Source organism: Hypanus sabinus, chromosome 7, assembly GCF_030144855.1.
Source record: "Hypanus sabinus isolate sHypSab1 chromosome 7, sHypSab1.hap1, whole genome shotgun sequence".
Lineage (NCBI taxonomy): Eukaryota > Metazoa > Chordata > Chondrichthyes > Myliobatiformes > Dasyatidae > Hypanus > Hypanus sabinus.
The window spans coordinates 128,220,941-128,235,615 of NC_082712.1; the positions used below are offsets into that span (position 1 = coordinate 128,220,941).

Sequence of the window (14,675 nt, forward strand, 5' to 3'; positions counted from 1 at the left end):
ATTTTCACCATGGACATCCAGTCCCTATATACCTCCATCCCCCACTGAAATGGTCTCGAAGCTCTTCACTTCTTTTTGGATTCCAGACCTAACCAATTACCCTCTACCACCACTCTCCTCCGTCTAGTGGAATTAGTTCTTACTCTCAATAATTTCTCCTTTGGCTCCTCCCACTTCCTCCAAACCAAGGGTGTAGCCATGGGCACCCATATGGGTCCCAGTTATGCCTGCTTTTTTGTTGGCTTTGTGGAAAAGTCCATGTTCCAAGTCTATACAGGTATCCATCCCCCTCTTTTCCTTTGCTACATCGATGACTGCATTGGTGCTGCCTCCTGCATGCATGCTGAGCTTGTCGACTTCATTAACTTTCACCAACTTTCACCCTGCCTTCAAATTTACCTGGTCCATTTCCGACACCTCCCTCCCCTTTCTTGATTTTTCTGTCTCCATCTCTGGAGACGGCTTATCTACTGATATCTACTATGAGCCTACAGACTCTCACAGCTACCTGGGCTATTCCTCTTCCCACCCTGTCTCTTGCAAAAATGCTATCCCCTTCTCACAATTCCTCCGTCTCCACCACATCTGCTCTCAGGATGAGGCTTTTCATTCCAGGATGAAGGAGATGTCTTCCTTTTTTAAACAAAGGGGCTTCCCTTCGTCCACCATCAACTCTGCTCTCAAATGCATCTCTTCCTTTTCCCGCACATCTGCCCTCACCCCATCCACCCACCACCCCACTCGGGATAGGGTTCCCCTTGTCCGCACCTACCACCCCACCAGTCCAACATATAATTCTCCGTAACTTACGCCACCTCCAACGGGATCCCACTACCAAACACATTTTTCCCTTCCCCCTTTTTCTGCTTTTTGCAGGGATCGCTCCCTACGTGACTCCCTTGTCCACTCGTCCCCCCCATCCCTTCCCAGCGATCTCCCTCCTGGCACTTATCCTTGTAAATGGAACAAGTGCTACACCTGCCCTTACACTTCCTCCCTCACCACCATTCAGGGCCCCAGACAGTCCTTCCAGGTGAGGCGACACTTCACCTGTGAGTTGGCTGGTGTGGTATACTGCATCCAGTGCTCCCGGTGTGGCCTTTTATATATTGGTGAGACCCGACGCAGACTGGGAGACAGTTTCGCTGAACACCTACGCTCGGGCCGCCAGAAAATGCAGGATCTCCCAGTGGCCACACATTTTAATTCCACGTCCCATTCCCATTCTGATATGTCTATCCATGGCCTCCTCTACTGTCAAAATGAATCCAAATTCAGGTTGGAGGAACAATACCTTATATACCGGCTGGGTAGCCTCCAACCTGATGGCATGAACATTGACTTCTCTAACTTCCATTAATACCCCTCCTCCCCTTCTTACACCATTCCTGACATATTTAGTTGTTTGCCTGTTCTCCATCTCCCTCTGGTGCTTCCCCCTCCTCCTTTTTTTCTCCCGAGGCCTCCCATCCCATGATCCTTTCCCTTCTCCAGCTCTGTATCACTTTCGCCTATCACCTTTCCAGCTCTTAGCTTCATCCCACCCCCTCCGGTCTTCTCCTATCATTTCGCATTTCCCCCTCCCCCCACTACTTTCAAATCTCTTACTACCTTTCCTTTCGGTTAGTCCTGACAAAGGGTCTCGGCCCGAAACCTCAACAGTACTTCTATAGATGCTGCCTGGCCTGCTGTATTCCACCAGCGTTTTGTGTGTGTTGTTGTTTGAATTTCCAGGATCTGCAGATTTTCTCATGTCCCCGCTAGCTCACTTTTTTCCTAAAATAAAGCAGCTCTTCAAAAGTAATTATTTTACCTCACTTTCACTTACTTCTCCCAGCCCTTTCAGGGATACCTGCTCAGGTAGCTGAACTTCAACCCACAGCACTCCATCTGCAACCCACTTCTTCAATGTAGAACACTGCCCAGGTAAGAAAGCTTTGGCAGTGAAGTTAACAAGAGTATAGATGAGCTAAAAGGGAAAGCGGGTGACATCCTGCAAAAAGCAGCAGCAACCTCATTAAAAACTTGAATTGGTGACTACAGCAATGATCTGATAGACCAGATGAGAAAGTACCGGTATGTGCAGAATCACTGACTCTGAATGACACATTCAACTTACAACTTGGTTTTTCTTAATGCTATCTCGTTTCCAAAATAATTAAAATCTTCCTAAGATAACATACAAAGGTTGTAAGAATATCATTATGAAAAAAATAGTAAGTTAAATATAAAACAGATAATTTTGGAAGAACACAGCAAAAATCATTAATGTCTGAAAGTGAGGAACATATTAATGTACTCCATTGTAACTATTCAATCTGATGTGCAAAATGATAGCTTGTCACTTTTTCGATGTTTGTCAATTGCATTCATATATTCCTGTGTAGGTAAAAATGTGGAATACATTACACATGGTTGCATTTGCCTTCACAAGAAGCCACATGGTATGGTATATTTAAGACCTGTGTGAATCATAAACCAAAAAATGTGTCACACAAAAAATGCATTGTTCATAAAGGATGAGCCAGGCTTGCAGGTATGTTAAGCAGTGACAGGTATCAGTTTATCTGTGAAACAATCACTGAAAAAGAAAAATGCTGCATTAGCCAATGATTTATTTTTTCTAGTTTTATTCTCCAACTTCCCTAACTTTATTAAAATATTCCAAGGTGTTTCAAGAGAACATGTTTCTTCTGAAGCGACTCAAAAATAGTGCAGAAATATCATATATACATATGTCTCTGGAATCATAGATCTATGTTAATAACAGACGACAAAAGTAAATATCACCATTTTTTCCTGAATGATGACCATTAAATGAGTGATTTTGTCAGTTCTGTAGAAAGGAGTTGCAGCTCCGATTCACAGGGAGTATCCATAATGCAGCAACACTGCGCTACTGAAGTGACAGCAAGGTGGTGACTTTGTCATCATAATCAATGGTTTTATTTGTCACGTACATGGGCCTTCTGGCAGCACAGTCAGCAGAACTGCTCATATCATTTGAATGAACCTGCTGATTAATGTCATAGTTTAGCCATGCGCATGTTCCTCAGAGAAAGCTTCCCACATTTTTAATAACACATTCACAGAATGTTGAAAGCAACCAGTATTCGTTCGTTTTAAATCATCAAATGCTGCCACTGTTTCCTTTACAATGAATGATTGGATAATATGTTTTTTATTGGGAAGAACAAGTTGAATGTCAAGGAGACAGGAATGATCATCTTTAACAGATGATGTTTCTTTCATAAATGAATTTATAAATAAAATATATTACAAGAAATGCAAAACACAGCACATGGTTTTCTTTACATTTATAGTGTCCATACATTCATAGTGCTATTGGTCCTGCCTATTTTAGAGTACAGAGCCCCACTGCCACTCATGTAGTCTTGGGATAATAAAATCTTCAAGTGTTTGAGGGGCTTCTACACAGGGCTTAGCTCAATATCTAGCAGCAGAATAACCTTGGATTGCAAACCTTCCCTACAAAAACCCCTGTATTAGCCGCACCAAGTTTCAGTGCATCCTTCAGCATATACTCCTGCAATTTAGAATGTGCCACCAAATTTATGATCACTTATGGTCAAAGGGGGTTTTCTCAAAAACCTTTTTCACAAAGGACAGGTATTACGTCATGGTCTAACTGAATGGAACATTACACAGCAACAAGGCCAGGCCCATCCTTCAGAACACTTGGGTCAGAACACAGTGACACTTTTGTGTGTGGCTGGGTCATAGAACTGAAATATGCAAGCACCAAGGTGACATTCAGAACAAGGAGAATGCCGGGTGCTCTTCTCCCATTATCTGGAGACTCATGCATCTTGACCAAATAGAATCCGCTCCAGCATGGATCCCCAGATGGAATGGAAAATAGCTTGAGTGACTGCCACGCAGAGGAGAGTGTATGGGCCACATCTGCACAAAGTACAGCATCACAGAGAGCTACTCACACTATATGATGAAGTCCTTGCCTACCATCCAGGGGGAGCACTACTCCCATGGTCCAAATTTTGCTTTAACCTTGTCTATACACTCAAGCCAATTTTTGTTGAACACTTTGCCCCCTCCAAGCCAGATCTCCAGCACATTCAGGAAGTCAGACTTGTGGGTGAACGGGATAGAAAACTGATCAGGTGACAAATAAACTCTTCTCAGGCTTCCAGTCAGGTATAGGTATTGATTTTAACCAACGATTCGATGACAAACTCTTGTCATCTTCCTCAGGGATGATGCCTGCGCATGTCTAGTCCAGTGCTATATACATCCCCATTGTCTGTCCTTCCTGATTGATTGGTCCTCATCCAATCAATCTCTGCTGTCCCACCTTATTCTTAATTGAATTCCAGTTCTTACTTAGAGCAAGACCTTCACCCATGTTAAAAAAAACTTTCTCTAGTTTTATTTCGATGGCTTCCTTCACCTGGTGGACCCAAAAGCCATTGGCGCACTGCAAAAGTTTTGACTTCAACGGCACATCTACGTCTACCCTTGACATAATTCCCTCTGACTCTGTCTTGAACGCTTGAGGATGAAGAATGCTCTGATGTTCTCTTTGATTACTTCTCACTGATCCATCAGGAAGCCCAGGAGGAACTTTGCATTTCTCCAGTCTGCACAATCCCTTTTTAGAAACTCGATGTTTTCTGCAATCAGAATCCTCAACTGAAGTTCCATGTCCCCCTACCTGTCTTCTTTATTGACGCTGAAAAAGACAGCACTGAAAAAGGGTGACTTCTTGATTGCAGTCCGAGGGAATCATCAAATGCTCCTACCTGAAACCACTACAGTTGAAGCTTGCAGCCACAGAGACTGCAGGAAGTAACATTATTTCAACATAGTTAAGTGAACTAGGAATCTTAAGAACTGGCAGACTTGGGAATCCAGACCATCTAAGCAGCAAGTGGAGCAGCTTGGAAGCTCAGGAAATATGTTTGATTGGGAGTACTCTGGGAGGTAAAACTGAAGCATAGGGTCTAAGGATACAAACCTCCAACCCCCACACTTCCCTACCATTGTTTTGGCTAATATGCAGCCTCTGGAAAATAAAATTGAACAAGTAGTACCAAAGGAGCTTCACAGGCTGTTGTGTACTTTACTTAACAGAGACATGGCTCATTCCCAATGGATACAGCACTCTAAGCTTGAGAGCTTCACTATCCACTGCAGGGACCAGATGACAGCATCAGACAAACACAGAGTGACAGTGTTTGCTTCATAATGAACTCGTTGTGGTGGTTCAGGAAGCAATAGTCCTGCTCCCCTGATCTGGAAAACCTGGCAGTCAATTGTTGCCCATTTTACTTGCCGAGGGAGTTCTCTACAGTAGTGGTGCACTTTCCGCACCTGGCACACAGCAAGCTGGCATGGGAGGAGATGGCCACTGTGACATTGCACCTGATCTTTTCCCAACCACGATGGGGGACTTCAACCAGACCAGTTTGAAGAAGTCTCTGACTCACTACCATCAGCCTTTCACCCGTGGAACCAGAGGAGGCAATATACTCGATCCTGTAACACCACCATCAAGAACACTCACTGTGCTATTCCGTGTCTGCTAGACCAATCACCCGGCTGTACTTTACCTCCTGGCATATATACAGAGTCTGAGGACCACAGCACCAGTGCTAAGAACTGCAAAGGTATGGTCAAAGGAGAGTTTATAGGATTGTTTTGAATCAGTGGACAGGATCATATTCAGGGATTCAATGTTCAACTATGCTACACCTATCACTGACTGCATTAAGATCTGCATGAATCAGTGCATATCTTCAAGAACACACTGAGTTTATCCGAACTGGAGGCCAAATTGAATCACTGAGGACTAGATCTGTGGCATTCAAGACCAGCAATCCAGAATTCTACATGTAGCCTAGGTATTACTTAGAGAAGGCTACTGTGAGAGCAAAAAGGCAATTCTGAGTAAAGCTAGAGACACAATCAGCTACATGACAGCTGTGCTAGGGTTTGCATACCATTACTTCCTCAAACAGCATAGATGGCAGTGATGCTTTACTCTCTGATGAGCACAATGCCTTTTACGCTGTCTTTGAAAAGGAGAATAACACTACCCCTGTGCAAATCCCCACAGCATCTGATGATCACATGATCTGTCTCAGAGGCCAATGTCAGAACATCCTTCAAGAGAGTGAACCCTCACGATACATCAGGCTCCAATGGACCTGTTTCTCTGTTTAGCATGTTTCCAGTACCTGGTCGGTACTGAACTTCAATTTCTCACTTCTGTTGTTGGAGGTTACCACCTGCTTCAAAATGTCAGCAATTATACCAACGTTGAAAATGAGCAGAGTGAACTAGCTCAACATTATCTATCATAATGAAGTGCTTCCAGAGGTCGGTCATGGCTTGAATTGACTCCTGTCTGAGCAAGGACCTGGACCCACTCTGTTCCCCTACTGCTGCAACAGGTTCACAGCGGAATGAATGTGTAAGGCTTATCAGATCTAGTGGTTATCTGGAATGGTACTGGTAAAGCTGTGAAAGTAGCACAGAGGAAAAGATTCACAGATCTGCTGAAAGTCTCCTTGATAAAATGCAACATCCTGTTACCTCTTGGGGATTCTTGGCCCCCGACAGCTCAAAGTGGAAAAGTATAAGAGATGGTATGAAGAACCTCAGGTCCACATTTTAAGAATGCACAGGAGTTCTACATTGATGGCAGAAGAAACACCTCAGAGAGGAATTTCTTAGCATTGTTTTTTTTCTGTAAATGGTCAAGTTTTGTTTTTATGTATTTCTGGCTACTAGATTGGGGAGTGTATGCAATATGATGCACAAGAAGTAAGAATTGCTTATGGCAGGCAGAAATAATTCATAGTTTCTCTTTCCTGTCAAATATATATATATAAATTTCAATCAAGTAGTATTGCCCTCTTAGCTATTCAAAAATCCTTTTCTCCGTCTTATGAGCAAGTATTTATCTAAATGAAGTGAATAAGCACTGTTCCTCCTGTGACAAGAACAAAGTTTGTTCTTTGTCTTATAGTGAATGTTTCTCTAAGTTTCAAATATGTGGAGTGGAAGTGTTCCTTGGCACCAAGACAGAAGTTAACCCCTGTTGTGTGTGCCAATCCTTTTACACGGAAACTGAATCTTCCAAATCACACGATGCCGAGGTAAGCAATCCTTCCTTGAAATACTTTTACATGATCCTACTTTCAACTTACCAATTTTTCCCAAAATTCCAGTTTTTCTCTCTGTTGTACTATCAAACCAGAGCATATCTAGACTAAAGGACTGTCTCAAGAGCGTTAAAAGCAACACTGCTTTCTTCTTCTTGCTCGCCACTCCACCTCCACCACAATCTTTACCGTATAATGTCTTTCAAACTCTCCTCCAGTGTTGTAGGGTACTAGGACCTTCACTTTCGCACACAAGTCTGAAAAATACATTTAAAATGCACTTCTTCTCTGGTACTATACTATTCCTTCAGAAATATAGAACGAAATATCTCATTCCATCTTAAAGCAAACATTCTATGAGATGGTGGCTTCTATTGTTATGGATTTTTATTTACTCTAGTTTGTCACCTATCACACAATGGCAGATCATTTAAAAAATAAAGAGGACTGCTGTTACTAGAGCAGCACAGAGATCTTACTGATGAGTAAGCATGAAATCAGCATGACCATCAGAAGATCTCATGAACATCAACTGGACCAGCTACGGTGACGGGATTTGTGGAACAAAGAATACGGATATTAACTCAATGACACAGAAAGGAGAGGCCCCATGTGCCACCTAGGCACTAAAGGTTCAGACAATGACACAGAGACCAGCAAAAAAGATGGCGGATACAGGAAGCAGTGGTCCCAAAGTATAATGTCAAATAACATAGAAACATAGAAAACCTACAGCACAATACAGGCCCTTCGGCCCACAAAACTGTGCCAAACATATCCCTACCTTAGAAATTACTAGGCTACCCATAGCCCTCTATTTTCCTAAGCTCCATGTACCTATCCAAAAAAAAGACCCTATCATATCCATCTCCACCACTGTTGCCGGCAGTCCATTCCACACACTCACCACTCCCTGCGTAAAAGACACCCCTGGTATCTCCTCTGTACCTACTCCCACGCACCTTAAACTTGTGCCCTCGTGTGGCAGCCATTTCAGCCCTGGGAAAAAACCTCTGACTATCCACACAAAACGCCTCATCATCATTTTATATACCTCTATCAAGTCACCTCTCATCCTCCTGCTTTCATAAGGCATGCTCCCCAATTCAGGCAACATCGTTGGAAATCTCCTCTGCACTCTTTCTATGGTTTCCACATCTTTCCTGTAGTGAGGGGAACAGAACTGAGCACAGCACTCCAAGTGGGGTCTGACCAGGGTCCTATATAGCTGCAACATTACCTCTAGGCTCCTAAATTCAAGCCCACGTTTGATGAAAGTCAATCCACCATATGTCTTCTTAACCACAGAGTCAACCTGCACAGCTGCTTTGAGTGTCCTATGGGCTCGGACCCCAAAATCCCTCTGATCCTTCACACTGCCAAGAGTCTTACCATTAATACTATATTCTGCGATCATATTTGACCTATCAAAATGAACCACTTCACATTTATCTGGATTGAACTCCATCTGCCACTTCTCAGCCCAGTTTTGCATCCTATCAATGTCCCACTGCAACCTCTGACAGCTCTCCACACTATCCACAACACCCCCAACCTTTGTGTCATCAGCATTCTAATCCATCCCTCCACTTCCTCATCCAGGTCATTTATAAAAATCACATGCCACAGAGATCAGTAGTAGGGTAAATTTGAATGCCTACAGGATTACGGCAAGAGTAATGCAAATCACATTTGGCTGTGGGCAACACAGGTGAAAAAGAAGAGCAGTTCCAATTTCACTGATACCGTTTAAATGGAGTTACTTGCAAAATAGAACACTGAATTACTCTGGGGATCAGAGAGAGGATGAAATAAGAAAGGGGTGGGTTATGTTGGTGTTGTGCAGAACTCTGGTCAGATTCAGTGTGGAGTACTGTGGTGAACTACATATACCTGTCTGGACACACCCCTCTGCTGACTGCTCCTGTGGCTCCTCCCACAGACCCCTGTATAAAGGCGATTGGAGGCACTGCTCCTCCCTCAGTCTCCAGGATGTTGTGTGGTGGTCTCTTGCAGCTAATAAAAGCCTATCATTCGCCTCCCGTTTCCGAGAGTTATTGATGGTGCATCAAGTACTTCAATTCCATGCCCTGGAATTCAAGAGAAATTCATTGGCCATTCAGGAAATTGAGGTAGTGGAGGGGGGGGGGGAAGGAATAGAACAAGTGGTGGATACTTGCAGCCCAAATGATATGGGGGAGGGGGAGACAGATGGTTAAACGATGAGGATAAATTACAAAGATTAGGCAGGGTTAGGCGGGGATAGACTCTTTCTTCTGGAATGGAAACTAAAACAAAGGGGTTATTCTTCAAATCAAAGAGGTTCAAATTGCCAGAGCACTTCATACAAACCATCAGAGGAAATTAAAATTGGTAAGGTCCAATGCAGAATGATGTCTAAGGTGAGGGGTGACCAGACTTGGGAAGAATCACAAAAACAAAAGAATCAGGGAGGTTTGTGTTGAAGGACTAAAGAGTAGAGGGAGAAAGCCTGCAAGTGTCAGTTCAATAATTTTTCTCAAATTTGGTCAGTATATGTTCATTGGGGAGATCCGGGTTCCTTGACAGTCAAAGAAGGAATTAAGGTTTGCTTAGGGAAGTTTACTTTGGGCAAGTAGAAGCAGGCTTCTATAGGAAGCCCTGAAGAAAGGTCTTGGCCCAAAACATCTACTGTCCATTTATTTCCATAGATGCTGCCTCCAGCATTTTGTGTGTGTTTCTATTGGAGTAGCCTCTGGACAATGTGGGCCACTCCAGTACAAACTAAAATTGGGGAAATAACATCTACATATTTCCAGAAATAAGGGTGATTAAAATGGACATTATGATCCACGGGTTTTCATTCACAATTATTTTCACTGAAATTAGGTTCACAGAGTGAATCAATTGCTGGAACAACCGTATCCATCTCCAAAGAAGCAACCATCTCCAAACAGTATAGCTGTGTGATTAAGCAATGCTGAGGCTGATGAGCAGGATAATGGCTGCTTTGATTTACTTTTTAACAGCTGAAGTACTCCCAAACTTCGAATGAAAATCACACGTTGAGATTCCTCTGCTCATAGGCATTGCTCTGCATTTTCATAATAGAGTCAAAGTTAAACCAACACAAGCTCTTTGGACATCTCATCCAAGCTGACCAAGATGTCTATCTAAACTTGTCCCATTTACCTAAGTTTAGCTTATAATTTGCAAACCTTTTCCATCTCTGTACCTGTCCACCTGTCTGTTAAATATTTACTGTTAACTACACAGGGCATTGACTTAGTTCCAAAGCTTCACAAACAGAAGCTGTGGGTGGCTGGGAAGGGAAGAGCTCAAGTGGGAGATCTAGAGGGAGGGAGGAATAGAGAATGAAGACACGTGGGGGAGGGAGGGAGGGGTGCGTGTGCGAGGGGAGAGGGAGGTTGCGCGGGGGGGGAGAGAGAGGGTGTGTGCGCGGGGAGGGAGGGTGTGTGTGGGGGGGAGAGAGTGGGTGTATGTGGGGGTTGAGGGAGAGGGTGAGGAGAGAAAGATAGAAAAAATGATAGAAAGACAGGAAAATAGAAAAATGAATGAAAAAGCATAAGATGGATAGACAGAGGAAGATGGAGAGAAAAAGAGACTGCTCCAGAGACAAAGAGAGAAAAATGTACCAAATTTCATTAAATTCTCCTAAAGCTGTGGATTTAAACCATGCTATAATAGTAGATTATACATTACACTTTGCATGAAACAGAATATGTAATTTAGAATCAACAGCAGATTAAAATTATGGAATTAGTTAGAAAACAAACAATAGGCCAATCCCAGGCATTAAGTTGGTGTACCACTGCTCCATTTACACTACTGCAAATATATTCTTCCTTCCAAAAGATCTGGAGAACAGATCTGTAGATATTCCAGATATGCAGAGTGGCTGAGGAACAAAGGAAATTCCTGGAGATTGGGTGAGTCTCACTTCAGCTGTAGAGAAATTGCTGGAAAATAAACTTATAGGGATAGGATATACAAACCTTTGGAAACTCAAGGCCTAATTGGGGAGAGCCAGTATGGCTCCATGTGTGGTAGCTTGTGCCTTACCAACTTGATTTGAGTTTCTTGACAAAGTAGTGAGAGAGAGATTGATGAGGGTAGGGCAGTGAATGTTGTCAGTCTGGATTTTAGTAAGGCGTTTGACGAAGTCCTTCATGGGAGGCTGATCAAGAAGAATAAGATGCATGGGGTTCGTGGAGAATTGGCTGTTTGGATTCAGAACTGGCTTGTGTATATATGACAGAATGTAGTGGTCGAAGTGGCTTATTTTTGGAGGTCTGTAATTAGTGGTGTTCTGCAGGGATCTGTGTGGGACCTTTGCTGCTTGTGATGTATATAAATAACTTGGCTGAAAATGTAGATGGGTGGGTTAGTAAGTTTATGGGTAATACTGAGATTGGTGGTGCTGAGGATAGTGTAGAATACTGGCAAAGAATACAGCGTGATATAGAACAGTTGCAGATACAGGATGTAGAAGCTTTGGAGAAGGTGCAAAAGAGGTTTACCAGGATGCTGCCTGATTTAGAGGGCATGTGCTATCACGAGAGGCTTGACGAACTTAGGTTCCCCTGAGCGCCGGAGGCTGAGTGGAGATATGAAAGAGGTTTACAAGATTATGAGAGCCATAGACAGAGCAGAGAATATTTTTCCCAGGGTTGAAATGTCTAATACCAGAGGGTGTGCATTGAAGGTAAGAGGGGGTTGTGAGGGGCAAATTTTAAGTGGTGGATGTCTGGAATGCAGGTAAGTTTCCAATGATTTTTGTTCTCAATGATTCTCAAGGCCATTATTTCCAATCTATCACAAAATATCTGCTTTTCTAGTTTTCCTGCCAAAGTGGGTAAACTCACATTACTGATCAAGATCAAGCCTCTTTACATTTAGCTTTGGAACTGCACAGGAGAATTGGTCACAAAGTTTGTTTGCTGTATATGTTCCTACGGGCAGAGTGAAAAGCCAAAACTGATCCTGGGTGCACACCACAAGGGAAAAACTGGAAATTTACAACTGATTAGACTATGATACTTAATCAAATTAAATCTTTATTATAAGCTTGGGGCATCAAATATAACTTTGACTGTTATCAAATAAAACACCACTGGGATATACTTGTAAATACTAAACTGATGTTTGAATTTAAAATGATCTAGATTATCTTGGTTGTTTAGTTAATTAATGATCAGTTCACTTTTAATGCAATCATATATACTTAATATTTTTCTTCTTTCATGACATTGCAAATTAATGCTGTGTTTGCATCTAACAGTCTTGGATGTTTTATAGTTATTACTTCATGATTGTAAAAAGGTTGCAAGATCCTGCTCTGCAGACTAGTCTTGACTAACAATAAAGATCTTTCTTCTCATGTTAACTGAGGTATCATACTTCAAATCCTTAACATAAGTATCAAGCTGTAATCCAATTTTCCAGTCAGTGGTGAAGAAAGGAAAATTTGTCTAATGCAATACAATCTATCCTTGCTTAATAATTACATTATAAATATATATCTTTACCTCTCCCCTCCATCTCTGCTTTCCAGAGATTTCTCCCTCTGAGATTACCCTGTCCATTTTCTATAGCCACTCTCCTCTCCTATCTGATTCCTTCTTCTCCAGCCCATGACCTCTCCCACCCACCTGACTTCACCTATCACCTTCCAGCTAGCCCCTCCCCCTCACCCTCCACCTTTTTATTCTGGCATCTTCCCTTCCAATCCTGAAGAAGGGTCTCAACCCAAAACGTTGACTATCTTCATTTCCATAGATGCTGCTTGACCTGCTGAGTTCCTTCAGCATTTTGTGTGTGTTATTTTAAATATTGTTATATTGTGCCAAAATATATATGAATAGCAAATTCTTCCGATATTTACAGTTATCACCAGTAACGCTCAGCAGAGCCGCATAGGGTACTGTAATGTCACTTACCATTTGCAGAACACCAACATAAGCCATGAGGTAGCCATTGTCCTCTGCTTCCAGTTTGAAATAATCCATACCAACAACCGAAAACATACTCTGGAATACTCCTGCAACAGACAAGGATAGTCAGATCATGCAAGATTCTACAATGTTTTTTTAACAAGCTTTGCATAATATAATCAAATTGAACAAGTCCTCTATTTAATCAAATTGTGAGATTGGAGGCAGTTCTTAAACTTATGTTAACTAAATAATTTTTGACTGATTTAACAGGGAGTTTGTATGCCACCAACATAGATGCTTAATCACAAATAGTTACTGTAAAACACAAGAGATAGGTAACAGGCACGAATTAATTTAAAATTTTTACATTGATCACTGTTCTGGGGTTTGAGAATGACCTTGGCAAGTTTACAAGCTCCTACTTTTATTTATCTACCACACCTAGTTTTCAGTATGCAAAATGAATGTGAACTAGGAATAGCACTATTTTCCCTCCAAATATACTTCATAACACTTTTCAAATTAACTCAGTAATTTTGTATGTCATCTTTTGTGATACAAGAGGTATTTGCTCACAAAATTTACATTCTATCAGCAAGACTGTGATCCCTCACGAGTAATAAGTTGGAGAGGCTTCTTCACACAGGCTCCAATCCCTCAACCCGTGGGTGGCTGGAGGGCCCCAAATTGTCTGCAGCCTCTGTAGCAGCTGCATCATGCTTCAATGGAAAATAATAGCACCAATTATTTAGGTTGAAACGCCTGACTGTAGAAGTGAAAATGAATTGATCTTATTCTTGTGGGATGACAAGTCATTCCACACACAGATGAATCATAGGCTAGATCCAGTCTCAGGTTAGATGATCAGTGTGATCATCCCAGGAAAATAGAAAATATGACTCAATTCCCCGCTCTTGATCACTATCCCTTGAGCCTTTGCATGTATACATTGCGTGTCAATGAGGGCAAGATAGGCGAGCACTCATTTTTCAGACTCACTATAACTTTGGGCATGATAAAGAGGAGGAATAGAATGAGGATAAGTTAATAGAAGATTATCATGAGGATTTTTTGGGGTTTCCAGCATTTAGTAAGGATATTCCCTTTAACATTTAAGAGGCACTTAGACACATGAACAGGCAAGGAAAGGGGGACTATGTGGAGGTGGATGAGATCAGTTTAACTAGACATCCTGTTCACACAGACCTGGTGGGCCAGTAAGCCTATTCCAGTGCTGCTCCATGTCAGGCTATTGCTGCTGTCTACTATGCCAGTAAACCAAGAAACTGCAAACTATGAAGCACTATAGCTATCTAAATGTAATAAATTTGGATCTAAAGATGAAATATTTAGAAATTGAAGATTAGCTTTACTTGTCATATGTATGTTGAAACGTATAGTGAAATGTGTATTTGCATCAGATAAAATCAGCTTGGAAGTGTTGTTATGCTTCCAGCAGCAACATAGTGTGCCCACAACTCACTAACCCTAACCATACATCTTTGGAATGTAGGAGGAAACCGGAGCACCCGGAGGAAACCCATGCAGTCTCAGGGAGAAGGTACAAACTTGTTACAGACAGTGGTGGAAC

General features: G+C 42.2%; 1 protein-coding gene across 3 annotated transcripts in view; it reads right to left on the reverse strand.

The window, feature by feature from the left end:
• The window catches only part of slc22a18 (solute carrier family 22 member 18), a 134,042-nt gene that overhangs the window by 20,693 nt on the left and 98,674 nt on the right, over window positions 1-14,675 (reverse strand). For all 3 annotated transcript variants that reach the window (XM_059975569.1, XM_059975568.1, XM_059975567.1), the window contains exon 7: window positions 13,088-13,188. In XM_059975569.1, the coding sequence (XP_059831552.1) occupies window positions 13,088-13,188 (101 nt within the window). The remainder of the gene's footprint in view (window positions 1-13,087; window positions 13,189-14,675) is intronic.